A 27,071-nucleotide genomic window follows, 5' to 3' on the forward strand; every position below is an offset into this window, starting at 1 on the left:
GACTGCCTATTTAATTGTCCACCAGGTCAAATCTGTGGAAGGAGCTGACAGCACAGAGCTTCTACAGGAGCTCCAGGCGGTCAGAGATGAGGTGGCATCTACCAAAGAAGAACTCTGTAACTACAGGAGGCAAAATGAGAAACTCCAAGAGGAGCTCCAAGTACGGGAAATTTCCATTTCGAAACTCAAAGAGGAGCAACAGCAGCTGATAAAAGATGTGGATATTACTAAAGAAGAGCTCACCAGCTACAGGCAGCAAAATGAGAAACTCCAACAAGAGCTCCAAGTCCCAGTTTCCCTTCCTAAACACGAAGAGGATCACCAGCAGCTAACGACCGATATGGATACCACCAAAGAAGAATTCAGCAGCTACAGGCAGCAGAATGAGAAGCTGCTAGAAGAACTCAAAGTCGGACAAATTTCCATTTCTAAACTCAGAGAGGAACATCAGCAGCTGATAAAGGACATGGATACCACTAAAGAAAAGCTCAGCAGCTACAGGCAGCAGAATGAGAAACTCCAAGAAGAGCTCCAAGTGAGAGACGTTTCAATTTCTAAATTCAATGAGGAGCATCAGCAGCTGATGATGGATTTGGATACCACCAAAAAAGAACTCACCAGCTACAGGCAACAGAATGACAAACTCCAGGAAGAGCTCCAAGTCAGAGATGTTTCCAATTCTGACCTCAAAGAGGAGATCCAGCAGCTGATGATGGATGTGGATACCACTAAAGAAGATCTCAGCAGCTACAGGAAACAGAATGAGAAACTCCAAGAAGAGCTCCAAGTGCAGGAAGTTTTGATTTCTAAACTCAGAGAGGAACACCAAGTGGCGATGATAGATGTGGATACCACTAAAGAAGAACTCAGCAGCTACAGGCAGCAGAATGAGAAACTCAAAGAAGAGCTCCAAGTGCGAGAAGTTCCCATTTCTAAAATCAATGAGGAGCAGCAGCAGCTGAAGATGGATGTGGATACCACCAATAAGGAACTCAGCAGCTACAGGCAGCAGAATGAGAAACTGCAAGAAGAGCTTCAAGACCGAGAACTTTCCATTTCGAAACTCAAAGAGGAGAACCAGCAGCTGATGGTGGATGTGGATATTACTAAAGAAGAGCTCAGCAGCTACAGGCAGCAGAATGAGAAACTCCAAGAAGAGCTCCAAGTGCGAGAAGTTCCCATTTCGAAAATCAATGAGGAGAAACAGCTACTGACGATGGATATGGATACCACCAATAAGGAACTCAGCAGCTACAGGCAGCAGAATGAGAAACTGCAAGAAGACCTCCAAGACCGAGAACTTTGCATTTCTAAACTCAAAGAGGAGAACCAGCAACTGATGGTAGATGTGGATACCATCAAAGAAGAACTCAGCAGCTACAGGCAGCAGAATGAGAAACTCCAAGAAGAGCTCCAAGTGCGAGAAGTTCCATTTTCTAAAATCAATAAGGAACAGCAGCAGCAGCTGATGATGGGTGTGGATACCACCAATAATGAACTCAGCAGCTACAGGCAGCAGAATGAGAAACTGCAAGAAGAGCTCCAAGACCGAGAACTTTGCATTTCTAAACTCAAAGAGGAGAATCAGCAACTGATGATAGATGTCGATACCATCAAAGAAGAACTCAGCAGCTACAGGCAGCAGAATAAGAAACTCCAAGAAGAGCTCCAAGTGCGAGAAGTTCCCTTTTCTAAAATCAACAAGGAACAGCAGCAGCAGCTGACGATGGGTGTGGATACCACCAATAAGGAACTCAGCAGCTACAGGCAGCAGAATGAGAAACTGCAAGAAGAGCTCCAAGACCGAGAACTTTGCATTTCTAAACTCAAAGAGGAGAACCAGCAGCTGATTATAGATGCGGATACCACCAAAGAACAACTCAGCATCTACAGGAAACAGAATGAGAAACTCCAAGAAGAGCTCCAAGTGCGAGACGTTTCAATTTCTAAACTCAAAGAAGAGAACCAGCAGCTGATGATGGATGTAGATACCACCAAAGAAGCACTCAGCAGCTACAGGCAGCAGATTGAGAAACTCATGCAAGAACTGCATAATCGCGAGCTGTCTATTTCTAAGCTCAAAAAAGAGCTGCAAGATGTTCAAACAGCTTTGTTGAAGACGGCAGACTCTGGACCTCCATCTCCTTCTCCGTCTCATCAGCCACAGTCCTCTTCTTCATCCTCCTCCACCACCCAGCCTAAGAGGAAGGGAGCCAAACAGTCAGCTATTAAGGGTAGCGCTGCCAAAGATAAACTATCTCTGTCCAAGAAAAACTCTGCTCCTTCTAGCCAGTCCTCCAGCAGATCCCACAGCTCCCTGCTAAACTGTAGCAACGAACACCAACATGTGACTGTAACAGACTCGTTCACACAGACCGAACCTTTCCAAATGTATGATCTAAGCTTGCAGAGCAAGTCTGTGGCTAAAGAGGAAATGGAGGAGGTGATCAGTGAGTTTCAGGAAAAGATTGTGCAGATGCAGGAGCTCCACGCAGCAGAAATCCTGGACATGGAGGCTCGGCATATTTCTGAGAGTGAGAACCTGAGGAGGGACACAAATGCACTGGAGGATGAGTGCAAAGCCCTTAAAGCAGTCATTGACAAGCTGCGATCTACAGAGGTGAGGGCAGGGATCAAGACAGAAGTTTTTTTGTAATATTTGAAATATTTCTGCAGTAAATGCTTTATACTGTAAGTCAGGTTTGTGTTTTAGCAGAAACCTTTGAACCCAAAGGTGTCCTGTGTGCATTTGAAAAGCTAAAATACAGAACATTATTATTATTATTATTATTGTTATTTTTTTAGAATCGGTCAATCAGTTATATTTTTTTAATATTTAGCACCTATATGCAGAAAATGTAGTTGTGATATAAATAAGGAATGATATGAATATTTTCTGATTTCTAGGCTCCCACATCTAGACAAGACCGTCCTACACCACAGTTCAAAGATGGATACACCAGTGGTAAGATAGTACATATTAATTACTGTAATAGTGTTCTGTTATTATGATTTCAGCCCTGCTGTTTGATTACTAATGTAATTTTCCCTACGGTTTTTGATCTCTTAGCAAAATAGTAATAGAGATAGTGATCTCTGATGTAGATTGTACACAAACACTAACCCTTCAGGTTAGGTTTTGTTAATATGTACTCTTCACTATTTTCATGATTTTCTTTATATCTTTGTGCTATTGCAGACAGCAGCTCAGACTACAGCCAGCGAACTGGATATGACCTCCCAAACTTGCAACAGGAGTTCAGAACAACTCCAGATGGCGCCAGAATAGAAACTGATGATCCCATGCCTGACAGGATCAAAGTAAGACCTCTTCTTATTAAAAAACTTTATCTAAAAAGATAAATTATGTATTCTATGTTTGTTTTAACTGTTTCACTATATTTTTTTTGTTGTGTTTGACTATTTAGATGTTGCTCCGTGAGGTGCACCAGGAGGGAATGCAGGTGCTTTCTCTGTCAGAACTTCCGACCTCTGAAGGCGAGCCAGGCAACCAGTTCAACATCCAGGGCTGGTTAAAGGAAAGAGATGCTTTGCTTGCCACTGTGGAGTCTCTCAAAGGCCTCATCACTCAGATGCAGACAAGCAGAGAGACACAGGTAGAGGAAAAGGATAATACAGATATCATGTTGCCATCCTCGTCATTTGAAATGGACGAGTCTTCCTTTAGATTCTGTGCTCGTTGATGTTGATTTTCGTGTCTCTGACATACTGCAGACTTCAGGTAGTGTGGACTGGCGTGCACAGCTGTTGGATGCAGTGAGGCAGGTGTTTCTGAGGGAACGAAGCGTGCTGAAGATGACCCTCTACAGCCAGTTGGATCTTCTGGACACTAGTGATGCCATCATCCACCTTAATCAGCTGGAGCGCAGACTGGCTGAGCAGGTCAATAACTCAAGGGGAAAAAATGTGTTTGAGGAATTAAGCACTAAAAGTCTGGATTACAATACAAACACTACCTCGGTGCCAAATGTTACAGAACATGACCCTAATTCATCATTTATTATTAAAATTTGATAAATTCACAATGTCATTGATGACATTTGTCATTTGAGTCTTTAACTCAAAAGGAGTTTTCTTTTGGATCCTGATACAGGATGCCCACCACAGAGATGCAATGGATTCCCTCCACACTGCGGAGCGGTCAAGTCTCATCTCTGAGATTCATCATCTCCGTGGTCAGTTGGAGCAACTCCATCAAGGTAAAAGCCTAGATTTATTTCCTGGGATATCATCACTTTATTTGACCTCTGATTAATTTTGAAATCTCGTTTGTGTTCATACAAACTGTGACTGATATATTTCTAATCACTGGGATTCAGGCGCCCAGTCTGCAGTGCCTTTGGCTGCTGAATTTAACAGGAGGGAGCAGAGGGAGGGAGGAGCAGGAGAGACCAACAGACTGCTGGTGGAAGAGCTGAAGTGCGAACTATCCCAGACTAAACTGGAGCTGGAGACGACACTGAAGACTCAGCACAAACACTTTAAAGAGCTGGACACACTCAGGTTCGACATGATGTTTGCTCCTCACTACACAAGTGAAATACTTGACAAAGACAATTGCTCTCACTTACATTGACTGTGTCTAGATTGTGAAAAGGCCTTAAGTGTTTTAAATGCTTTTACAGGTGTTCTAAGCTCTCTGTTATAGGATTTGTGTGTAATATTGTGTGTTGTTTACAGTAGAGCAAGAGAATATAAAGTAATAGACGAGGGTGATACATGCAAGAAATTTTCCAGATCTGGATTGAATCGGATTTGCGCACCTCATCATTAATGCTCCTTCCTTATAATCATTTGTTTACAGAGCTGAGGTATCAAAGAAAGCTGCTGAGATGGACGCACTCAGTGATCAGCTGATAGATGAGAGGAAGAGGAGCAGAGATCTTCAATGGGCCATGGAGAAGGACAAATGTCGGACTGGGAGGACTGAGGAGAGTAAGCGAGAGGAGCTGGAGGTAAGAAGGGAGTAATCACAGGGGCATTTACATTTTTTTTTTTTTTCTCATGACCATTTCTTTAACCATTTCACCTCTATTTCTGTTTTTATTTAAGGACCTCCACCTCAGTCTGGAGGAGCAGAAGAGCCGTGTGGCCCAGCTGACCCTGACTCTGGACCAGGAGCGCCAGGCCTCGTCCTTGCTCTCCCAACAGGCTGAGGAGGAGCATCTGAGTCTCCACAGACGTTTACAGGAGCTACAGGTCCAGTTCGAAACGGAGCAAGCTAAAGCCCTGGAGATTAGCACTGCACTGGGGAGAGAGAGGGAGCTTCGGACTGGTGTCTCCTCCAACAACAGCTTCTCCAATGAGGCGCCAGTGGAGACGGACAGTAGAGACGATGGGAGTCTGCTGGTTAGACTGCAGAGGGACCTGGATGACAAACACGCACAGGTGGGATATTTATCTGAGTTTGCTTCTAGAAGCCTCAAGACAGAAATATAAATGTTGATTAGTGGTATAATTGTCAAAAAGTTAATATTTTCCAGTGGTTATCACATACATGTGAGCTCTTAAATGCATGCATACTACTTGAAAATATGCATAAAATCGGCAAATATTTACCTCTTAAATCTCAAATGAACCATGTTTCTTCTTCAGGTGGTGCATCTCTTCAGTCAGGTGGAGGCCCACAAGCTTGAGGTGGTGCGGAAAGAGGAGGAGCTGATGTTGCTAAGTCAGAGGTCAAGACGGGACCAGGAAGCTCTGATGGAGGCTCGGACTCAGCTGGAGAACTTGAGAGCACAGATTTCAGGGACCCAGGAGCAGCTGGAGCGAGAGATGGAGAGGAGGAGGAGCCTGGAAGAAGAGAAGGAGAGACTGGAGGAGAGGGTAAACCAAGTCGGAGAGCAGCAAGGACAAAGGCAGGAGAGTGGACCTCAGCAGACCGACAGACACAGTGTAAGAGTTCACAGAATCCTAATCCATACATCTCTCTGATTTACAGTTTGTCTTTCTTGTTTATGTTTTTTGAGGAAGAATTAAAGCCATATTGTTATTATCCAAACAGCCGTCAGCATTGCACAGAGACTCTGGCTTCCACACCACAGACTGGGTGTCCCAGCTGAAGTCTGGCACCTCCAATACGTCCCCCCTCCAGGAGGTCTCTGCAGCAGCTCACAGCAGTGGACCACATCATGGTCCATGGCGCACAGTCGACAAGATCATAGGCAAACTCCACCTGGTTTCCTCGAAGATCTGCAGCATGTCAAACCAAACACCTGGCAGGTAAATAGCCATTAACCATACTTTTATTCATTTTGTAAAAAAGTTTGATCGCTTGATAGAGCTTTGTTAGCATCCTTCCGCTATACTGGATGTACATCTGTGTAATCCTAACCCTGAAAGCTGCAAATGCTAATGTTACTCTATTTCCACTAAACAAGTTTAGGATATTCAATTAAAAATATGAATTGAATCCAACAAGTACCAATAAATCTGTTGATTATTTTCTTGGTTAAAAAATTAGCTTTAGTTTAGTTAAATAAAATGAAGAAAATGGTATAAAATGATGATGTTTGTTTTTCAAACATTTTGTGGTATTTGTTCAAGTATTTGTTTGGTCCACAAACCAAAGATATTCAGTTTATTGTCTTAGAGGAGCAAAGAAACGAGAACCTTTTCACAATTAGTTAGATGAAATCAAAGAACTGGTTTTTACCTTATGGGAAATAACACTAAAATATATAATGTACTCTCATGTGGAGGATGAAGTGGTAGAAGATGGATGGATGGATGGATAATCTATATTATTCTTTGTTTAATCAATTATTAAGTGATTATTTGTTGCAGCGATAACAAAAAAATAGAACGATTAATTTGCAGCCTTTGTGAATGGCTAATTGCACTGTTTTGACTGGTGATGAATTGTTCAGTCCTAATTTTGACCTAAAAAATAGTTATAGTTGGTTCAATATCAAAACAAATGGTTTAATATCAGATTGCTGAAGCTGTTTTATAGTCATTTTTATGCTGCGTGAATTACAGGACTTTTTTCATATGTGGCCTCTTGTAAATAAGCTCTGTATTCATTTGTGTATGTTCTGCACAGGCTGACTGCAGAGGTTGACAGAGAAGAATTGTCCTGGGTGCAGTCCAGTGTTGATGAGGTCATCAATATGCTGCAGCAGTTCCCAAGTTTACCCTCTGTCCCTGAGGTCAGCACATTCTGTTGAAAACATATTTGATTCATAAATTAATTAATTCACATAAACGTTGAGCTGATGATCTTTGTTCAATAGTTAGTTTTTTGTGTGAATGTGCTGATGAGGTTGTTTTTGTCTCGTGTGTGTTGTCTCTCAGAGTGTGTCCCGGCTGGCAGGAGGCTCCTCCAGCTCCTCCAGCTCCTCCAACTCCCTGACAGAGCGGCTGTTGAGGCAGAATGCTGAGCTCACGGGTTTTGTCAGCCGTCTGACCGAAGAGAAGAACGATCTTCGAAACCATGTGCTCCGCTTGGAAGACGAGCTGCGGCGTTACAGACATTCTGGACTGGGATCAGGAGACAGCGTGAGTACATGACAGAAATATGGACTGGTGTACAAAACCAAATAACCATGGTATTCTAAAAAGCCTGTTAGCCATGATATGGGGTGCATTAAATGCTGAGGAAATCAATGAAATATAAGTGAGCATGGGTCCTCATTCCCTCCAGGGGCCCAACAGTCAGATATTGCACCCTAGTCTGTTGTTAATATGCCAGTTGAAAAGGGTAATTTACGCCTTTTGTCATAGCCTGGATTTTATTTTATGACTAAAGGTGTAAGCACCACCGAGTGATGACCATTCATTTGTTTTTTATATTCTTACTAGCAAACCAGAAGACTATGTCTCCTTTTTATGTACAGCCTTTGCTTTTTAACTGTGTCTGCAACATACAAATAAGAATGAATTTAATGTACAGCATTTTTAGACATGCCATTTCAAACTGGAATCAATCTTACTGTGTATTTTTAACTTTTTTTCTGCCATCATATCATGCTGCAGTTAAAAAAATGAGTAATGAGTGTGATGATTTGATTCCCTCCTGCAGTCGTTCAGCCAGAGATTAAAGTCAAACATGGACTCGGCCAGTACGCCGCTCGCCCATGAGCGGGAGACTTGGACTCGAGAGAAGATCCGTTTGGAGAAAGCTTTGCATCTGGCTCAGTCGCAGGTGGCTCGACTCCGGGGAGAGGTCAGGTCTGACACTCTGCGAGAGATAACAGGACCTGAGGCTGACAACGCTGCGCTGAAGGTGAACTAACGGCTGCCAATAAGTCTCTGTGTTAATCTGAGACGGTACAAGCGTTGATTGTTTTTGTGCTTTCTTCCTACAGAGGATGTACGGAAGGTACCTGAGGTCAGAAAGCTTCCGCAAAGCTCTTATCTACCAGAAGAAGTATCTGCTGTTACTGCTGGGCGGCTTCCAAGAGTGTGAGGAAGCCACACTGTCGCTGCTCTGCAGGATGGGCGGGCAGCCGTCGCTCTCCAGCCTGGAGTCGTACAGCCAGCGCCGCAGAGGGCTGACGCGCTTCCGCTCTGCCGTTCGAGTCTCCATTGCCCTCTCAAGGTGAGCTGTTGAAACTCGATTTTTTGAACTGATTCACTTTCATTCTGATTGTAATACAAATGCTTTGTGTGTTTTTCTGCTGATGCAGGATGCGTTTCTTGGTGAGGCGTTGGCACAAGGCGACAGGGATGAGCTTGACAACCTCCTGCAGTCTGAACAAGAATGGAACAGGACAGACATTCAGTAATATTTTACTATTATTATTATTGTTACTACGTCTACATGTTGGAGAACGTTGTGTGGAAGGGATGTCAGTGTTTACTACATTTTTCTTTCACGCTCTCAGGTACAGAGATGAGAGATTCACCATATCTTCACCCAGGCAGCGCTGAGATATACAGAGAAAAAGGCGGCCGAGGAGGAGGGGGAGGAGTCTCCAGCAGCAGGGGGAGAAGTGGACGGGAGTCTCCTCGATCAGCCGTCTCCTCCACGCCACACAGGTTCAACATACACCGAGGCTGATGTCAATATGTTATATTGATTAGTCTCTCTCTCTAGTTTGTCAAAATAATGAGCAAAATCTTGTAAAGTGTGACAAAGCAGCAGTTAAAAATAGATCATGTTTGAAAAGTAAACGTTTGCTTGTTGATAATTCATAATTCAATAGTTGATCAGCTGGTTTATTAACTGTTTTTTTTTAATTCATTCTCTGCGGTGTAGATATCACATGGCCGGAGATCACGGAGCGCTCACCTGTTCCCACCTGCAGAGCTACGACCCCGACCGCGCGCTCACCGACTACATCTCCAGACTGGAGGCTCTGCAGAGGAGACTGGGGAGTGTGACATCAGGTAACACGTTCACCACAGTGAACCACATGATTACGTGTTTAAGTGTCAGGGATGGTTGGAACAAAATGTATGAGTAAAAAAAAACAACAACCCTGTTTTAGTAATCGTGGTACGGGATTACAGAAGGCATCACCTAGTCATTTTCCACAGTGTGTTAAATGACCAAAAAATGACAAGCGATTTTTATCTATGATACTGTGAACATTATTAATGTTGGCTGGGACGGGAAGTTTCTTTAAACTAGAGAAAGCACTTAAACTTCTGCCAAGGCCACAAAGTTTACCACCACAAAATCCACATTTTGACCAAACTACACGGTAACATAACATCTACTGCTATGTGTTGTTTTTCTGTCTCAAACTTTTTGATCACTTGTATTAGGATCGTAGTGATTTGACTTTGACTCATGGTGTTTTTTTCTCCACAGGTGCTTCTTCATATGCTAACTTGCACTTTGGCTTGAGACGATAGACGCTGACAGTTGACTTTTGCTTGAAGAAACTCAGTTGCCTTTTCTTGTGCTGAGTGCTCTGCTGTTTTCTATCATTCTGCTGTGAGCTCGATTTCCATTTGGACCAAAACACGTTTTTTTTAATGAGTGTACGACATTGTTGTATTCAGCCTTTTTTGTCGCCAGCACTTGAAAAACAGCTCCGTTTGTAATTTAATCTGCCCTCTTTGTTGTGGATAAACTTCAATCTTGTATATTTGTCTAATGCTAATTTAAGACCTCGTGATTAATTTATGTTTGTGTTGTATGGGTGGAGCATAATGTGGAGAATGTTTGGGTTTACTGTTCAGGAGGCTGCTACTGGATAATCCTACACTACACTGTGTTTTGTTTAGGCTGGACTGACTACAGAGGACATTTGTAGAGAACGTATTTTTGTAAAGCGTAGGAGCTTTGAATTTTCTGGGTATTTTGTCAAAAACTGAAATAAAGAGGATTACACTATTTCAAAGAGTGGTGCATCTTTTCCTCTCTTCATTTCCAACTACTGTACATAGAGACATTGTTGTTTCCTGCCAAAACATTTCCATACTATGTACGTCATCACTTTCCAAATATTTCACATTATTCATGGCGTATTCTTGTGTCTATATCAGCATTTTCTTGGTTGCAGTTTAATTGTTTTTCCTACATCACAAAATATCACAAAATCTTTTAAATTTGAAGGACCAAACAACTAATTTATTAACCAGGAAAATAATAATGATAATCTTAACTATAATAAAAATGTGATGTCTACTGTGATTTTGAGAAATGTTTTTCTTGTGGATTTACTGAATATTTATGTGACAACACTGAAAAAGATCAGCAACAAGTGTTTTAAAGTTTTTATTTATTTGAAAAGGCATCATAAAGCCGGGACATTCATGAACATTTTTCCTTGTAAGAAATACAGCAAAACAGGACAAACCAAAACATTGTTGCTAAACACAAAGTTGCAAAAGCTAAGGTAATATATTTATTACCGTGTTTATCTCCTAACTGTTCACACTTGTTTACTTTTTAACAAATCTTTTCGTTCTTTTCTTGTTTGTTACACACGTTTGTGTAGCAACAACTCACAGCTTCATTACATTTATCATATTTGGGCGACATACAGTGACTTGACCAGCTTTACACCTGAGTAAAGGTCTACTCACTAAAATAACTGCAAACAGAGTTCAGGTTTCTCTTTTCTCTGCTGAAGCTGTAACTTAGGGTTTTCTCTTCAAACATGAGTTTTCTTGCTCGAGAGCATCAGCAGACAAACTATGAAGGGACAGTATTGTGATTCAGTTTAAGTGCTGGTGGGTTTTTTTGTGCATGTTTCCCGCAAGAAAAGGCAAATTGTGTGTGTAATTTGTTGCAGTTGTGGAGCTTCCAAACGTATCACATGATCGTCCTCAGTAAGTTTCTTTTCAGACTTTTTTTCTATTTGTCTCAGAAAATACATCCACACTTACACCACAAAGATCATACGACGCAGTCAAGAGCTCCACAACAGCTATGAACAAAACCTTTGATTAATGGAAAATTCACATATCACATTAATCTGAGCAACAGAAAAGTCACATTTTCTACCTGCAGTTACTTTTCTGTGGTTTTTCTCTCATAGGAAGAGTCCACCTTGTGAATATGAACATCAGCGTTCAAGACTCTGGAAACAAATGGATCTTAAGGTAATGTTGGACTTTCAGTAAAGGGCGTGGACTGCAGCTCTAAATTAACGAACCATAAAAGTGAAGGTTTGATATTTAGTCAGAGCAAAGTTCGAGACCCAGGAAGATGGAGATCCACTCTTCTTTCCACTTTCCTCTCATCTTTGCTCCTCCTCCACCTTCACTGTCATCCTTCAGTCTCTCAGGGTTTCCTCCTCTTGTATCTGATGATGGGGTTGTGAGGTGTGTGGATCATTGTGGTGTAGTTGATGGTGGGGAAATATCCGTCCACCAGCTCAAAGTCATACATGCGCAGTAAAATGGACCAGATGGTCTTGATCTGGACGTAGGCGAAGTTTTCTCCAATGCAGCGATGACGGCCTTGAAAACAGACAAGAAAATGATCAGTTTGACTCAATATAACATGTACATGTTCTGTATTTTATGTCTGTCTCCGGCTGAGAAACAGTTTTGAGTTCATTCTTCTCACCAGCTCCAAAAGGTACGTAGGCAAACTTCTCTTTTGCAGCAGGATTGTCAGTGAGGTAGCGGTCGGGGTTGAACTCCATCCTCTCCAGCCAGGTGTCGTGCAGACGTTGGTTGACAGTTGGGGAGACGCAGACCTGGTGACCCACAGGGATGGTGTATCCTGCTGCAGTCTGGGTGGGGGGTCAGTTCACACAAAATGTCAGCAACAAGAAGGAAATGTGTCTTATACAGTTCGTATAATATCTATCTATAAATTCGAGGAACATCTGTCTGTCTCTCCATCCTCCATATTGACTCTTACCTGAGGGGAGCGAGCCATTCTCATCATGGTCATGATGGGCGGCCGCAGACGAAGAGTCTCCTTTAAACAGCGGTCCAACAAACTGAGATCCTTCAGCTGAGGACGACACCAAGACAGAAGAAATCTGGATTATTTACATGTTACTAAATAATCTGAAATCAGGGAACAATGACACCATCACAGGTACATAAGTATGGCCAGAAGGGGCAGCATCTATTCGTTTTCTCTCGATGTAGTGACATGCTAAGGTGGAGACTCACAATGTGTATTATTTTTACTTTATCTACTTATTCATGTATTTGCAGGTTGAAACTCTGATGTAACCTTTGCCCACTCTATATCTGCTGGGATTGACCCCCGCGACCCTCATGTGGAGGATAAAGCAGTAGACGATGAGTGAGCGAGTGAGTCATTTGTCCATTTTCTCTGAAATAAGCCGCAAATCTTAAATTTTAATTGTTTCAGTGATTTAAATGTTTGTCCTGATGACACTGCAAATGAAAAAGCCCAAATCCATCACTCACTGAAAGGACGTTTACTTTGTTTGATGTTTTATTTGCAGCTGATTTTGTACCTGATCAAAGTGCAGCGGAGGCAGGTCGTCTCCACACACAGCCTTCTGCTCAGCGTAGCATCGCTCCTGCAGAGTTCTGTCTTTGGCCATGAAGAAGCCCATCCAGGCGCTGGTGGTGGACGACGTGTGCTGACCTGCCAGCAGGAGACCGATCAGCAGCCCCGTGATCTCATCGTCATTCAAGGGACGTCCGTCTCTGAAGGATGAGCACAGTCATTTTGGGGTTTAGGAAAGGTGCAGCTGAGTGAGCAACAGCACAGCAGCACACGGTTAATAATAAACGCACTGAGGACTGAAGGTGTCTTACTTGTATGTGGCATCAATGAGCGTCTGCAAGATGTCGTCCACTTTCTCGCCGGATGTCCTGCGTTTCTGAATCACCTTGAAGAAGATGTTCTTGATCTCTCTGTGAGCTTGGTCCCTCTTCCTAAAAAGAATAAAATGGAATAAAAATAAAGATGTTTAACCGTATCATCACGGGTTCTAGGTCAGCAAATGTAAAACTACATTATTTTTAATGGAGACTTGTCAGGCTCATTCAATTATGTTTTTAAAGTTACACACTGCAGCTTTAATGTGTTAACTAATCCAGTGAGGCAGCAGCACCTTCCATCATCTCAACAACTCCCAGGTTTTGGTTGCTTTCACACATTTTCATGCTTTTGTAGCACATGAATAACCCCTTTACTTCACTGGTACTGACATATTTCCCCTGCTTGTTTCGTCTCCTCCAGACAGTCGTACCTGAAGCTGGGCAGAGGCAGCCAGCCGGGCAGGAGCCAGGCAGCGTGGCTGAATCCACCGTCCAGGTCGGCGTAGAGCTGAGCCACTCGCTCGTCCAGCTGGCTGCGGATCTCCTTCCCGTGGAGGCAGCTGCTGGCGGTCAGGATGATCAGCTCGCTCAAAGCCTCAAACAGGTCTGATGCAAGCAGAAGGACATTCAGTAAGAAACAGTCAAAGAGACAGAAAACACAGTCTGTCGATGGCTTCATTTGTTTCTAGTTGATCCAGACTAAGAAATGCACTAAAATAATGACATGTGGCTACTACTCATGACTGTGACTCAATAGTTTGTTTATTTCGGTCACAGGTATTCACAAATAAATGTAGGTACATTTGTGTAGATGCATATTAAGCACACATTCTTATAAATTAAATAGCAGTATTCTACACAAAAGAAATTGACCGAAAAGGTGTCGGCTGAAGCTCAAGCTTATTTTGCTCGTACCCTAGATACTAATGTTACCTGTCAGTGTGTGATCTATAAAACAAAAACCCTTATCAGAACAAGAAAATACTACAGTATTTATCTCCAGAGTTCAAATAGTGATGTGCTATTAAGAATATAAAAACACAAATTGGACCATGAGCAGTCCAACTATTACTAATAATATGTTATAACAGACCCTTGAAACGCTCATGTTTTAAATAAAGAGCTTACTTCTCTCTCCACTGTCTCCCCATCTCTGAAAATACTCAATGGTTTCAGCCTCCATGATTTTCACGTGTTGCTTGAAATGAGCCATGTTCAGCCCCGTCTTCAACATCTTCTTTTGTTCCAGGAAAATCTACACAAACATGCACAGTGATTTACTGTTAATAAACGTAAATGTTTCTTATAATTCTGCACTGAAATAAAGTCATGTGACGGTGACAGACTCACCGGGTTTGGCACATCATAGGCTACTCCTTTGCCGAACACTGGGGTGGTCAGTCTGGAGTAAACGTCCTCAGCGTTCAGGTCGTCATTCTTGCTGTTGAACATGAGAGTGGCTGCTTCACTGCCCAGCAGGTAAGTGAACGTTTTCCCCACCATGGTGAAACTGAACACTGGGCCATACTGTGAGAGGAGAGCAGAGAAACAAGGCTTAGAAACACTGCTCCAGGGTCAGAGGACAATACATCTGAGTTGCAGTGAGCCATAAAAATACATTCTTTATTTTTTTTCTCTAAAGATTTACTGGACAACATATGCTTTTATTTGTGCACATTTACTAAGAGAACAAAAACATTTCTTCTGTGACATTACAACATTTTAATGGACATTCTGAAGTCACAAACAAGAATCTTATTAGACTGTTATGATGCAGGCTGTTGTGACACTACACAATAAATCACTAGGACTGTGTTCTGCTGAGCTAGAAAGCACCTTCAGCTCTGATTCAGTTCTGATTTGTGTAAACCAAACATCTGCAAATAAATAGTTTCCCTTCACATCATCTTACTTTTTCATAGGCCTGTTCAAGAAATTCAATGGGACTTTTTCCAAACGCGATGGCATGACCTAGGAAGGGGACGCTGGAGGGAATGTAAGGTGGATATTTCTGCAAAGACAAATGTAAAACAAAAATCACTACAAAGTGAAGGTGAATGAATGTATGAACGTCACAACCTGATATTTGCTCCCGTTTCCTCACCAGGTCGTCGTCGGCGGACTGTCTGAGCAGCAGTTTGGAGAAGTATCCCAGTGAGAGGGTGATGACAGAGACTGCCAGCAGCACGGAGGTCAGGTTCTCGTTCACTGTCCCCACAGTGTCCTCCAGCAGTTTACTGCTTAACTGATACAAGTGCATCGACATGTCTGATGGTCAACTCACAAACACGACACGTCCCGGAAGTAGCCTTGTGACTTGAAACTCTCCGCTGTGAAGAATGAGCTTTTAAATATTCACGTTATGAACCATGTTACAGCTCAAACACGTCCTCGCCTCTGTCTGGTGTTCGTGGTCTTGGACTGTTGATGATATCTCAGCACCTCGCTACCTGTCAACACTCGTCCTGCCCCCCGCCTGACCAACGGAGGCTTCCCATTGGCTGTTGGCGGCGTGGCTGTCAATCAGGGATGGCTGTGATTGGCTGCCGCTGCCTGAACCGATATCTGGCTATATGATGTCACGCGCAGCAGAACCGGACGACCATCGATTTGTAAGGATATTTTTTTTTCTTTTTTTGTACAACATGCTAACACTTGGTTTGACATAGTTTTCCCACCTGATATTAACTTATTTTCCTGCTCTTAAATCTCAGTAACATTTGTGTTTTTAAAGTGTTTACACTGATACTGGAATGCACCAAGATACACAATATTAGCTACGTGCAGCTTATATTGTGTTAGTGGCTACTTAACATGTTAGAAGTTGACATTGATTGCAATTGCAATAATAAGGTACAACACTAATCACTTCATAAATTATACACAAAATAAATATTTTATATGCAAAATACACTTTTAGTTATTTGAAACTAGTATGAGAAAGTATGAAAATAGATCCACAGTTCAAATGTATGCCATACAGTTAGGGTAAGGGTTAGTACTCAGCTGTACTCTACTGTTATTTCATCCTCAGTGTTTGCTAAGATTAATAGATTAAAAAACATATCCTGTGTGGATGATGCCAGTCAGTTATCTTCTTCAGTGTGAATCTATTTGTCCCAACAATAATCTTTCTCTTTGTCCATTCAACTGATGTCAAGTAGTTGTTTTATATGGTTTAAAATAGAATGATTCAAAAGTAACAGAAATAAATAATTCAAGTGCATCCATACAATCAGTTTATTAAAACAAAATTAAATAATGAACATATTTACAATGCATGAAAATATATGACCTGCACAATGTGAATTTGTGAAAGATATTGATGAAACATAATCAAAATGGGGCACATGAAGGTGGAGTGAGTGAACTTATTGCTGTCGTTGGAAACTGGTCAGAAGAATGTGGACTGGGCTCTTTGGCAGCTGTGGGTGTGTCGATAGTTTTCAACCGTAGGCATATTTGTCTGTTACAGCTTTATCATTTGGAGTGATCTGTCCACTCAGCTTCATTAAAAGCTTCACAATAAGGCCAGCCTGTGACGAAACAAAAAACAACAATGTCACAACATTTTCATTCAGCATTTCAAACTTTAGCATCACTGCATTCATGAGTTCTTACCTGTTTTGTGTGCACAATGAAGTTCATTTTGTTGTCACCACTGTGTATCTGGAAGTATAGGTCAGCTTGTCCAAGCTGCCACATGAATGTGCCATACTCCAAACTGATGAGAAGGACCTAGGGGATTTAACTAATTGTTACATTTTCTTGTACCTATTGTTCAATGAATAATGAATACACAAAGCCTTTTCCAAGCTTAGACGAATAGTTTAACAGAAAATACACTTTAAAGCCTCCTACAGACCAAAGACCGTATAGAAAAATGGACTGTCATTTTCTGAAAAAAAAATTTGCAGGCTCCTACACTGGTGTCCACTAATATGCTATTAGTCTCTTCTCTATTTTCAAAAGTGACATAAAGTTCCACTGAAAAAGACCTGAAACATGTAAGCGAGATAATTAACTCCTTATTATAAATCAAGTGAGAAGTGCATTAATCTCACAAAAGTAGACAAAATCAGACAATATCGTAGGTCTGTCTATACAGTATCTGACAAAACTACATGAATCTCTAAGCACTTAAGTTGAAATCAGGTCACATAAGAGGATTTGATACAGAGCTCTGTTGCATGTTACCTTGGTCTCCATATTCATGAGGTGCAGCCCCTTTGTGTTGACCCCGACGTAGACACGGATAACTTTGTGATTGCTGGCGCTGGCCTTGGTGTAGACCTGTCCTGTGAAGAAAGCTGCTCCATAGGTGGGGATGTCCCAGCAGTTCTGCAGGAAGAGTCGCTGCAGGTGGTGCATTTCTTTACTCACCCCTTCACTGGTGCTCAGGGCCTGTCAGAGCAGGAGGGGGGGGGGGGGCGGACGTAGATTAAGGGGCCATAATTCAACTCAGAAGAGCATTAAAGGAATATTTACGCTGAAAAAAATTGAGCATACTTTGTATTCATGAAGAATCCTGTTGGTCCAGTGGTACGCTTTGCTTTTCACCTTTAATATTGGCACAATAGATTTCAGGTTCTCCTCACTGTAGGACAAAAGAGAAATAGAGATTTTTGATTTGTACTGTAAGACAATCAAGCTGAATTCAAACCAATTCTGCACTGCACATGATTTAAAGGTTCAATGTGTAAGAATGAGTGACATCTAATGGTAAGATTGTAGTCTGTAACAAACCGAGGACTCCTCCCCTTCTACCCTCTCTTTTACAACCACATTTGTCCATTCATGCTGCTGTACAGATATGGCAGTGCAAGATGGTGGCTGTCATGAAGCAAGGCCCTTGCCTGAAGTACATATAAAAGTCTTAGTCCAAGTCTATGACAAACAAAAAACAAATTATTTTGATTTTAAAGCAGTTAAATACTAACTGTGGATAGTATATTTAATTTCTCCCATAAAAACCTCCTAAATGCTACAAACTGGACATTTAAACCCAATTATTGTCTCGTAAATACTTGTGACCTTTATGTTGCCCACACAGACCAAAAAAAAAAGGTTTATTTTTTATCATAAAAGCAGCCAATGCTGTCTGTATTCGAACATAAATATAATCTGAAAACAGTTTTTACTTGAGGAAGCCTTGCTTGTGCTTTTTGCTTTCATAGTTGCCATAGATGATCTGCAGGAGGAGGCTGGCCAGAGTGATCAGCTTGGTGTCAGGAGCAGGAAAAAAGCCCTTCAGGAGGCAATGACGTGCTTCATCGAAGAGGATGAGGATGGCCAGCGGATCCTCCACCTGCAACAAAACATGTCACAGAGTAAGGACATTTTATGTAGCATATACATGACATACTCAAATTAGCAGCCTGTTGTAAAATGTGAGCTACCTTTTTCTCAATTTCAAGAGGCAGTCGTACATCTCTGCGGAGGAACAGCTGTGGTGTTTCCCTTTGAGGATCCAGCACCGTCAGGTCTGTCACAATTTCAGTCCAGATCCGGAGATGCTGCAGGGGCTTATGGTACGGCTTCAGCTGCAGGTCTGAAACACAACACAAACACACACACACCCCAGTTCTTTATCCTCTAGTGTTTGGTTGTTGTTGGTCTCATAGCCACAGGGAGAGTGTAAGGGCTTACGGAGGTTCTCTGAGCAGATCCAGATGGTAAAGTATTGCTGGGTGTCCTGAGACAGACGCATGCCTTCCATGATCTGCTGTACCGTCGTGTTGTTGCCATGTTTTAGCTCCACAGAGCGATACGAGCCGTCCATGCGATAGATGCGCACCTTCTCATACTGTGGAACATTCATATGCATTTATATCATTAAAAAAGCAAGTGAAACAGCTTAGTCCTGTGTCAGTTTAAAAAGACAGAAGTCAAAAGACATTGAATACAAACAGAATCTAATATCAAACTCACAGGTTTACTGCTGGCTTGCTGCAGCAGCTTCACAGTCTCCTCCCATTCGTTTTGTTTGTTCTCCTCACAGACCTGTAGAGGCGTTCTCTTCTGCTGGTCTTCTATGTGCTGTTGGTGGTAATAACTGTTACTCATCTGCCACTGTAGCTTTACTGTGACATTTACAGTGGTGAACCGTACACATCCAGTACCGAGGTAGTCGCAGTCCAATGTGACGCAGTTTCTAGAATAGTCATATTATCATCCACATATATATATATATTCTTGCAAATAAGCCATTTAATCAAATAACTTCAGTGTCTGGGGTAAACCATTTTAGCTTGTATTGGTCTGTTAACCAGTTTCTACATGTAATATTTGGTTATAAGAAACACATGATTCCTGATGGACAGCAGTGTATATAGCTGTTGAAATATTAATTGGGACATTTGATAACTGCAGCTTTGGAGGGAAAAAAGAAGAGGAATCAAGTGTTAAGACACCAGCGTCACGTTTCATACCCTGTCGATCTCAGAGTGCTGTAGCAGGAGTTGCACTATCTCTGCGTGGCCTCCTCTTGCAGCGAAGTGCAGAGGGGAGCTGAGCTGGCCGTTAAGCAGGTTCGGATTACAGTTGCCTTTCTCCAGCAGCAGCTTGGTTGCCTCGACTTTACCGTGCCTGAATGGAAGCAAACAAATACAGCTCAACAAAAGAAACGTACAGATATTGCAGTGCAGTCTCTCTCAGGCAGTGAGTCTGACTCACCAGCAGGCATAGTGAATGGGAGCCCAGTGGTCACTGTCCAGCTGCTTGACGGAGAACGCGCTGTCCAGAAGCTTAGAGAGCAGCTCTGTGTCTCCTTCACAGGCACTGCGATGCAGAGGGAAGTCATCCACCCACTGGCGTTCTCTGCAGAGACAGGGAGGGTGTCTGTTGAGTATAATTTTTACATTTTGCCGATCCAGATTTCAGAAAAACAAAAAAGAAATACTAAGACATAAAATGGACAAGAAGCAGATGACAGTGATGATGGTAATGTTGTCAAGAACATCTCACTTGTCTTCTGTCACACAGTTGGGACCATGTTGCCACTTTTCCCTCTTAGGAATCTGGATCTTAGAGTAGTCAGGGGCTCCCAGCCCAAAGTATGGGTTGATAATAACTTTGTCCACCTATATATAAAAGAATACAGTAGAGTTTATATAATCAAGAAAAACAAAACATTTGATTTTGTTATTTGATTTCTTTGTGATATTCACTCGTCCCAGGTTATAAATGCATAGTATGTAATCTCTGCTGATGATGACGGCATCGGGAAGCAGCGTGGGATAGTAGGAAATCTTGTGTCGTCTCATGCAGTTGTGTGCATATGTATGTGCACTTAATGGCCATGAGTGACAAATACACACAATAACATAGAAAGACAACACACTAGCTAACCAGTAGTACCAAATATGTATTCCTCGCAATTCATAATTCAAAGGGGATTTGCCCCAGAATTTGTTGCAAAGATGGGCAAAGCTGATGATGTTTGTAACCTTGAATAGAAATACAGATCTCTATGGATCTTAAGAGTCTCTTGGTCCAAAAGAAATCCACTGATTGTCTTGATACAGAAACCCTTTCTAAACACCACCTCACTGCAGAACTAGGCCTCTCACCCGGTTGGTGTACTGCAGATCAGAGCCGTAAAGTGGGTTGAGGATGCACATGTCTGCCTTCTCCAGTGACATCATCTTGCTCTTGATCTCCAGGGCAGTGTAGCCCATGTGCAGACCCTCGTCACTTAGTTTGCCCTCGCTGCTGTAGGCCGGGTTGCTGACGTTGGTCTTCACCCGCTCCACAGGTGCCGGCCTGAACAAAGCAGGGATGGCGTGAGGTATGGTGTGTTGCTCAGCTAACCATCTGTGGAAGACAAAGAAGAAACATATCAGCTTAATTCCACAGTGGTGTTTACTTCCAAAAATTAGAGCATCTTTTCAAACACATCCTCACTTGTCTAAGGCCAGGAGCATCTTGGAGGTGATGGAGCAGAAGTGAGCGCTGGTCTCACTGCACACACGCATGATGTCCTGGAAACAGTAGAAGCTGGGGCTCCCAGCACTGTAGACAGGCTTGCTGTTGTCTGTTTAGACATAATTAAATTGTGCATGGAGTTTAAATTGTTAACTCATACAAGACACTATTTGTTTTACTTGCTCACCTTTAACACTGACTGGCACGACAAAAAGTGAAGCCTCTTTCCCTTCATTGTCTCCATCCAGAGGAAATTTCTTCATGTGCACCACACGCTTTCCTGCAAACCCAAACTATTTTAAGAACAGGGGTAATGCCTGCAATGCCTGCAATGTACACTTCAAGAATCAGACTCACCTATGAAGCCTTGATTATTGGATATCGGTTTGATTTTGTCGTCAACATAATCCAATATGGATTTCGATTTATCTCCTCCTGCTTGGATCTTTGTCGCCAGGAGGACTTTCTTTCTTTTCTTCTCCTTCCCTTCCAAAGGCACTTCAATCAACAGAATCTTCACAAAAGTCGAAGGGAATTGACAGAATTTTCAGTTGTTTTGGAAGAGACATTTAGGATAGCAGGTGTTCAACTGCCAGGCACAGCACACTTACCTCATAGGCTTTGGCTCTATACTCCTTCGAGCTCAGGCTGACTTGACTCTTTGGCCGAATGACGGCAACAAACACGTCCTCAAGGTAGTCCTCGTTGCCCATCCTGCCAGTGCCAATCTTTCCTCAGTCCTGACTAAACATCCTACTTGAAGGCCAGATGCTGTGCAGAGGCATTCCTGTCAGAGGATTGATGGTGGAGAACATAATCAGGACACTTTTCAGTCAGTAACAGAATGAGAGGCTTAACAATGCAAAAGTTTCACATTTTCTACTTTTAAAATGTCATTAATGACTTTACAGTTAGTGGCAAATTATTTCAAGTCCAAGTTTTACTACTATAGTTATAGGATTGTCTTGTGCATAATAAACGTATAGCAACGTTTACACTTTATTGTGGACATTTTTTACATACACATCTGATTTAACCTGCTCAGGTTAACATTTAAGTGTTGATAATACTTACAATTTAATACAAAATAAGTAAAAAAATAAAAAAATAAAACGACAACAATAGTTTATATGACATTTAAAAAGCTTGAACAAAAGTAAAGTGTCGCAGTCATCAGTTCAAAAAGCAACTTGTTGAGTTTGGACTAAGATCACGCCCCGGAAACCAAACTCTGTTGACGTAAAACCGGTGTTATTATTACACTAAATATAATAAGACTGTGTGTTCATATCAAACACCTTATTATCCAGCGTCGATATATTTTCTTGTCTACACCACCCAGGATCAGGTTTTAGCCGTGAATCGGCAGCTGTAGCCGGGATGCTGCCTGCTAACTCTCACCATCACCGTCTTTCCGCTCGATGAGCGGCTCAAACTTACCGAAAGCGATGCGACGCGTCGTTAAACGGAGCCAGCGAAGGCTCTCGTAGTCCTCACAGAGAGTTTAACATGTTAAAATAAACACTCCTGGACTTGGACTCTGATCCGGGTAAAACTTGTAGCGCAGATCTGAGTGTGATGAAGCGACTGTGGGCCTTTAGTTTGGGGCAGGGCTGCACAGACAAACAGAGGAATCACGTTACGTTTCTGTGTGGCAGCGCAGGGCGTAAAACAGCGGCCTCTGGTGGTGAGGTGGACTTCTGCCAAAACAGTACTGTACTGCCCCAGTGCAGGTTTTAATACCTGTCTAAATTAAACCTAATAAGGTTATATAACAAAAAAAACCATCCTGGTACTTATGCAGAAATGAATTAGAATTCATATCTTTTTTAAAGAATCCTTTCACATTCCTTTTGCTTTTAGTCATATTGGACAACACCCATCTCCAAAGACAATAAAAAGGTGTCAACAGGTGATTACAATATTGACAGTTTAACCTGTTTAACTACAGATGCTGAAATATTGTGCTTGTCTGCTGATGATGTTTTCCTTGAAAATCATCATCATTTAAAATAGAAAATAGTAAACTTTATTGCAATGAAATTACAAGGGTAACCAGGACAAGGTGACGTCTTGTTAGTCATCTATGGAAAACTGTTTGACAAAGGACGAGTATATATACTATATATACATATACACACAAATATATATGGCTAGGTAGAGAAACTTTTTTTAGGCATGAATACTTTTTGGTGTGGTTAAAGGCTTTCAAAAAAACACACAGCGTGATCAACTAATAATTTATATATTTTATTGGAGCTATTGTATAAAACGTCAGCATTTATTGGCATACAAACAGCTGAAACATACAGTGGTCTCTTTGGAACAAAAAAATAACACACAATGTTGGTACGATTATTGAATTGCATCAATATGAAATTCAGGTGCAACTTAAATGCTCAAATGCAAACAAGGTTTTGGTTTTATATATATATATATATATATATATATACTGTATATATTTATATATATATATATATATATATATATATATATACTGTATATATTTATATATTTATAACATAATTGGTCTTCGTTTAGTGTGGTCCATGTTCAGGTAGACTTGTCTTTGCACTGACTGAGCACATCCTGCATCTTCTGCTGGATGTCCGCCACCCTCTTAGTCCACTTGTCCCGCACCTCATCTTCATCGTCCTCTGTAACGGCATAGTAGGCCATGAGTGCGATGAGTCCCATGTGGAACAGGTGGGCAATGTGTGAACATCGGTGCTCCATGATCTTGAGGTCGCCCTCGCAGTTGTCCAGGTACACCTTGAGCAGAGGTCTTCCAAACAGCAAGTTTGTACCCATCACTCCACGGTAGTATATATCCAGACTCATGTCGCTCTTGTCTTTCTCATATATCTTCTCAAAGATCTCCATGTAGCGCTGAGTGTTGGCGGGATCTTTCTTCACCTGCGCCACCATGTTGTTGAAGGCCGTGTACTGGTGCTTGATGTACTCCTCATACATGCCGTAGGTTTCGTTCACCTCATCGATGCGGATCTTCCTCAAGCATTGGAGGTTATTCTTTGAAATGCTCTCTAGCTTTGAATGGATCGCCTGGAAGTCCTTGTCCAGAGGGTGGCCCTCCTCTTCAACCAGGCCCTTGCGAGCCAAACCGACCAGGGAGGAGACAATGCCAAAGATGGGGTCGAAAGAGGACGCAAAACCTGATACCTTCTCCACACAGCACAGCACCTTGGCTGCAGTTTTCTTGATTTTTGCTGCATCAGCCATCACCGTTGCTTTTCTTCTGCCACTTTACGGTCTACACAAAGTGAGTCTGGAAGCTGTAGAGATTAAAAAAAAAAAAAGTTCTGTGAGACGTACACACCATATACACCCATAGTACATCAGGTACTGACCACAACCTTTCTAGAATTGGAGCTTGAACTCAAACTTGTATTAGTTTAGGTTCATGCATCCCACATGTCACCAGCTGCTGCGTGTGTGCCATATTGTGAAAGGTGTCATCTTACACTCAAATGTTACAAGCAAAAGGTTTCCCACAATGAGGGGCTTGTGTTTCACACAGCATGAACATTTTAGCAGAAGATGAAACATAACTTACAGAAAAAATTGTGTTCTTACTGATAATAAAATCAGCCATTGTTTTTTTTTACAGAAACTACTTAATCATACAGTTTGTCAAAACACTTACCACACCATGAATGAACATAATAAAACATAGCTTATTTTGTTTGACTTAGATAGTTTAAAATATTTTGATGTCAATAAGAAAGAAAACCAGAATTAGCATCTTTGCATTTTTACTTTATAATTGTCTATTAATTTCTTTCATTCTTTACTATTCAATGTTCCACCACAACTAACACATTTTTTTTATTTATTTAGAGTGAATTTAAGTATTGTGTGAAATCCTTTTTACGACACATAGTTCATAACAAAAAGCTTAAGCGGTATATAACAGAAGACCACAGACTCCAAACCGACTGTAATAAGTATGTCTCATAACTTTGGTATTAATCATCCTTCTCAATGTTGTCCTGCTGGAAAAATAACTCAGAAACAACAGTGGGTGTGTCTTTGTCGTTCCTAGTAACACAAGAAAGACTGGAAATAAGCAAACGGATGCAGGCTGTGACCTTTAATCCATCATCTTTACCACGTCAACGGCCTCAATTAGATATTTACCACTTTCAAATTCACCTCAGGGTGGGCAGCTGTTTTCAAGCTTCCTTCTTTCATTTCCTGATTTATCGATCCGCACACAAACAACAGTCACAGTCATTCACCTACTCTCATGTTGTCATTTCCAATTAACTCAGCCATTAGCCAACATCAAACAGTGAAGAGATTTCAAAGCACAGAGGCAGCAGAGGTTTACTCACCGGAGATAAAAGTGTTGGTGTTCCTCTGACTACAACAGCCGTTTTGCTTTCTCTTCCACCATTTTCCTCCCTACAGTCAAAGGAAGGACAACCCCTTCCAGCCAAATAAGGGAGTGAACACGAGGAAGTGACTCATGTAGGCCCTGTGCTGATTGGATGATGGGATGCACTGCAGCCCCAACCACATGCCTGGAACCCTGCAGGACACCTTTTCATTGTGTTATTACTGTGGGTCCCCACACCTTCTAAACCACGAGCTGTGACTGTTTATTACAGACATGATCAGAAAACACCAGTGGAAAATATGTGTTAGAAATAAATTCCCTTTCAGTATCACTGAGATACACTGAAGATAATGTGCATTGCATGCATTTTTCAAACAGACTCTAAATAAACAAAGACTGCCAGCTTTAATAAAGAACTTATTGTAGTTTTATAAACAAAGGACATAGATTTGATTTGGATGCATATTCATTTTACTGCTCATTTTATAACCAGCAATGGTTTTCATAATATTCCATGGTTTTGAAAAAGAGATTAACTGAATTTCATATCAAAAATGGTGATATATCGTCGTCCTATATGATAATCGCAATATGATAATCGATACGTCAGGGCATATATCAATATTTGAAATAACAAATTATGATATTATTGGTATCATGGACCATATATCGTGTATCATATCAAATCATGACTGTGATTCTCGCCCCTACTGCTAAAATATAGGAATAAAAATGTAATTTGCCTTTATTTCTTATTTTGGTCTGGAATCCTCTCCTCCAACCTCTTCTAGATGTCCTCCGCTCACTTGCTCCACTCCTGAATTACCATGGCAACACAAGGTAAGCTGATTTATAGGCCACCTAGAACAACATGTTAAATATGATTTAATTTAAATTCACATACACAATATTTAATGCATCTGTTTAAGTATTTTCAAAGTACATGTACTGTGTGTGTGTACAAAGACTTCAGCATCATCTAGTGGTCATTTTAAGAGTAACACTGTGGCAAACAGTAATGCATGCTCTCAACTTGTGCCTTTTTTTATTGTGTGTTTGTACCTATTTGCAACTAATTAAATATTGATTATCGGGACAAGGAAAAGCCTGTTGTGTAATGTTTGATTTCCAAGTTATTTGAGACAAAATGGGAAAACATCTGCAGCTTTTTCCATGTACTATACCTCTCTCTCTCTCTCTCCCTCTCTCTCTCTCTCTCTCTCTCTCTCTCTCTCTCTCTCTCGGGGCCTTTGGCTTGTGTCTCAAACTGACACAAGGTGAATTAATCTGTGTCATGCTTATTCAAGACTGGATTCAAGAATGTTAATTTAATTCAAATTTGCAATTTGCAACAACACACAGTGTAGAATTCTGAGATGTGTTCCTCTCCTGCATTTATTCTGATTCAGAACGTGAGGTGTTTGACATGCAGATGTTGTGACCTTTGACCCATTTGAATGATACATTATGTGTTTACATATTTTAATTTGACAGCACTTTAATTTGTAAAGGTTTGCCTTTAATTAAAAACAATAAATGTGAGATTTGTGTGTGCCCTTATCCTTTTTGCATGACACAAGAAAGAACCCCAACCTTGTTAAAAAGG

The 27,071-nt window shown here is 41.5% G+C and overlaps 4 protein-coding genes across 9 annotated transcripts in view; 1 reads left to right on the forward strand and 3 right to left on the reverse strand.

The window, feature by feature from the left end:
* The window catches only part of akap9 (A kinase (PRKA) anchor protein 9), a 57,726-nt gene extending 47,417 nt beyond the window's left edge, over positions 1-10,309 (forward strand). For all 6 annotated transcript variants that reach the window (XM_058619419.1, XM_058619424.1, XM_058619423.1 and 3 more), the window contains 19 exons: positions 26-2,620; positions 2,908-2,965; positions 3,200-3,321; positions 3,429-3,617; positions 3,736-3,903; positions 4,115-4,220; positions 4,341-4,524; positions 4,826-4,976; positions 5,074-5,409; positions 5,617-5,916; positions 6,026-6,243; positions 7,067-7,172; positions 7,318-7,521; positions 8,045-8,248; positions 8,331-8,563; positions 8,652-8,746; positions 8,850-9,003; positions 9,224-9,354; positions 9,782-10,309. In XM_058619419.1, the coding sequence (XP_058475402.1) occupies positions 26-2,620; positions 2,908-2,965; positions 3,200-3,321; positions 3,429-3,617; positions 3,736-3,903; positions 4,115-4,220; positions 4,341-4,524; positions 4,826-4,976; positions 5,074-5,409; positions 5,617-5,916; positions 6,026-6,243; positions 7,067-7,172; positions 7,318-7,521; positions 8,045-8,248; positions 8,331-8,563; positions 8,652-8,746; positions 8,850-9,003; positions 9,224-9,354; positions 9,782-9,825 (5,598 nt within the window). In that variant the 3' untranslated portion in view covers positions 9,826-10,309. The remainder of the gene's footprint in view (positions 1-25; positions 2,621-2,907; positions 2,966-3,199; positions 3,322-3,428; positions 3,618-3,735; positions 3,904-4,114; positions 4,221-4,340; positions 4,525-4,825; positions 4,977-5,073; positions 5,410-5,616; positions 5,917-6,025; positions 6,244-7,066; positions 7,173-7,317; positions 7,522-8,044; positions 8,249-8,330; positions 8,564-8,651; positions 8,747-8,849; positions 9,004-9,223; positions 9,355-9,781) is intronic.
* A 371-nt stretch (positions 10,310-10,680) lies between these two features.
* On the reverse strand, positions 10,681-15,626 carry LOC131446973 (lanosterol 14-alpha demethylase). The gene is made up of 10 exons (XM_058618399.1): positions 15,284-15,626; positions 15,092-15,190; positions 14,530-14,706; positions 14,308-14,434; positions 13,611-13,785; positions 13,174-13,293; positions 12,867-13,062; positions 12,293-12,388; positions 11,993-12,161; positions 10,681-11,883 (listed from the first exon to the last, which is right to left on the reverse strand). Exons 1-10 carry the CDS (start codon positions 15,443-15,445, stop codon positions 11,705-11,707), a joined length of 1,500 nt encoding a protein of 499 aa, XP_058474382.1. The 5' UTR covers positions 15,446-15,626; the 3' UTR covers positions 10,681-11,704.
* A 775-nt stretch (positions 15,627-16,401) lies between these two features.
* Positions 16,402-22,739, reverse strand: krit1 (KRIT1 ankyrin repeat containing). The gene is made up of 17 exons (XM_058619767.1): positions 22,546-22,739; positions 21,717-21,892; positions 21,463-21,619; positions 21,293-21,385; positions 21,085-21,214; positions 20,751-20,994; positions 20,146-20,261; positions 19,855-19,998; positions 19,611-19,767; positions 19,111-19,218; positions 18,829-18,985; positions 18,579-18,730; positions 18,321-18,487; positions 17,689-17,776; positions 17,377-17,583; positions 16,801-16,917; positions 16,402-16,715 (listed from the first exon to the last, which is right to left on the reverse strand). The coding sequence occupies exons 2-17, from the start codon at positions 21,816-21,818 to the stop codon at positions 16,626-16,628; spliced, it is 2,229 nt and encodes a 742-aa protein (XP_058475750.1). The 5' UTR covers positions 21,819-21,892; positions 22,546-22,739; the 3' UTR covers positions 16,402-16,625.
* An 835-nt stretch (positions 22,740-23,574) lies between these two features.
* On the reverse strand, positions 23,575-25,549 carry rpz2 (rapunzel 2). The gene is made up of 2 exons (XM_058619768.1): positions 25,461-25,549; positions 23,575-24,398 (listed from the first exon to the last, which is right to left on the reverse strand). Exon 2 carries the CDS (start codon positions 24,343-24,345, stop codon positions 23,659-23,661), a length of 687 nt encoding a protein of 228 aa, XP_058475751.1. The 5' UTR covers positions 24,346-24,398; positions 25,461-25,549; the 3' UTR covers positions 23,575-23,658.
* Between the last annotated feature and the right edge of the window lie 1,522 nt (positions 25,550-27,071).

Source organism: Solea solea, chromosome 20 (assembly GCF_958295425.1).
Source record: "Solea solea chromosome 20, fSolSol10.1, whole genome shotgun sequence".
Classification (NCBI taxonomy): Eukaryota; Metazoa; Chordata; class Actinopteri; order Pleuronectiformes; family Soleidae; genus Solea; species Solea solea.

Bases quoted from the DNA above. Each gene is read 5' to 3' on its own strand.
- krit1 (XM_058619767.1), bottom strand. From the start codon at position 21,818: ATGGGCAACGAGGACTACCTTGAGGACGTGTTTGTTGCCGTCATTCGG. The intron at 21,386-21,462 runs GTGAGTCTGATT...TTGGGTTTGCAG, and splicing joins CAATAATCAAGGCTTCATAG to GAAAGCGTGTGGTGCACATG. The intron at 19,999-20,145 runs GTGAGATGTTCT...CTGTCTCTGCAG, and splicing joins AACTGTGTGACAGAAGACAA to AGAACGCCAGTGGGTGGATG.
- LOC131446973 (XM_058618399.1), bottom strand. From the start codon at position 15,445: ATGTCGATGCACTTGTATCAGTTAAGCAGTAAACTGCTGGAGGACACT. The intron at 14,435-14,529 runs GTGAGTCTGTCA...ATGTTTGTGTAG, and splicing joins CCTATGATGTGCCAAACCCG to ATTTTCCTGGAACAAAAGAA. The intron at 13,786-14,307 runs GTAAGCTCTTTA...TGCTTGCATCAG, and splicing joins GGGAGACAGTGGAGAGAGAA to ACCTGTTTGAGGCTTTGAGC.
- rpz2 (XM_058619768.1), bottom strand. From the start codon at position 24,345: ATGGCTGATGCAGCAAAAATCAAGAAAACTGCAGCCAAGGTGCTGTGC.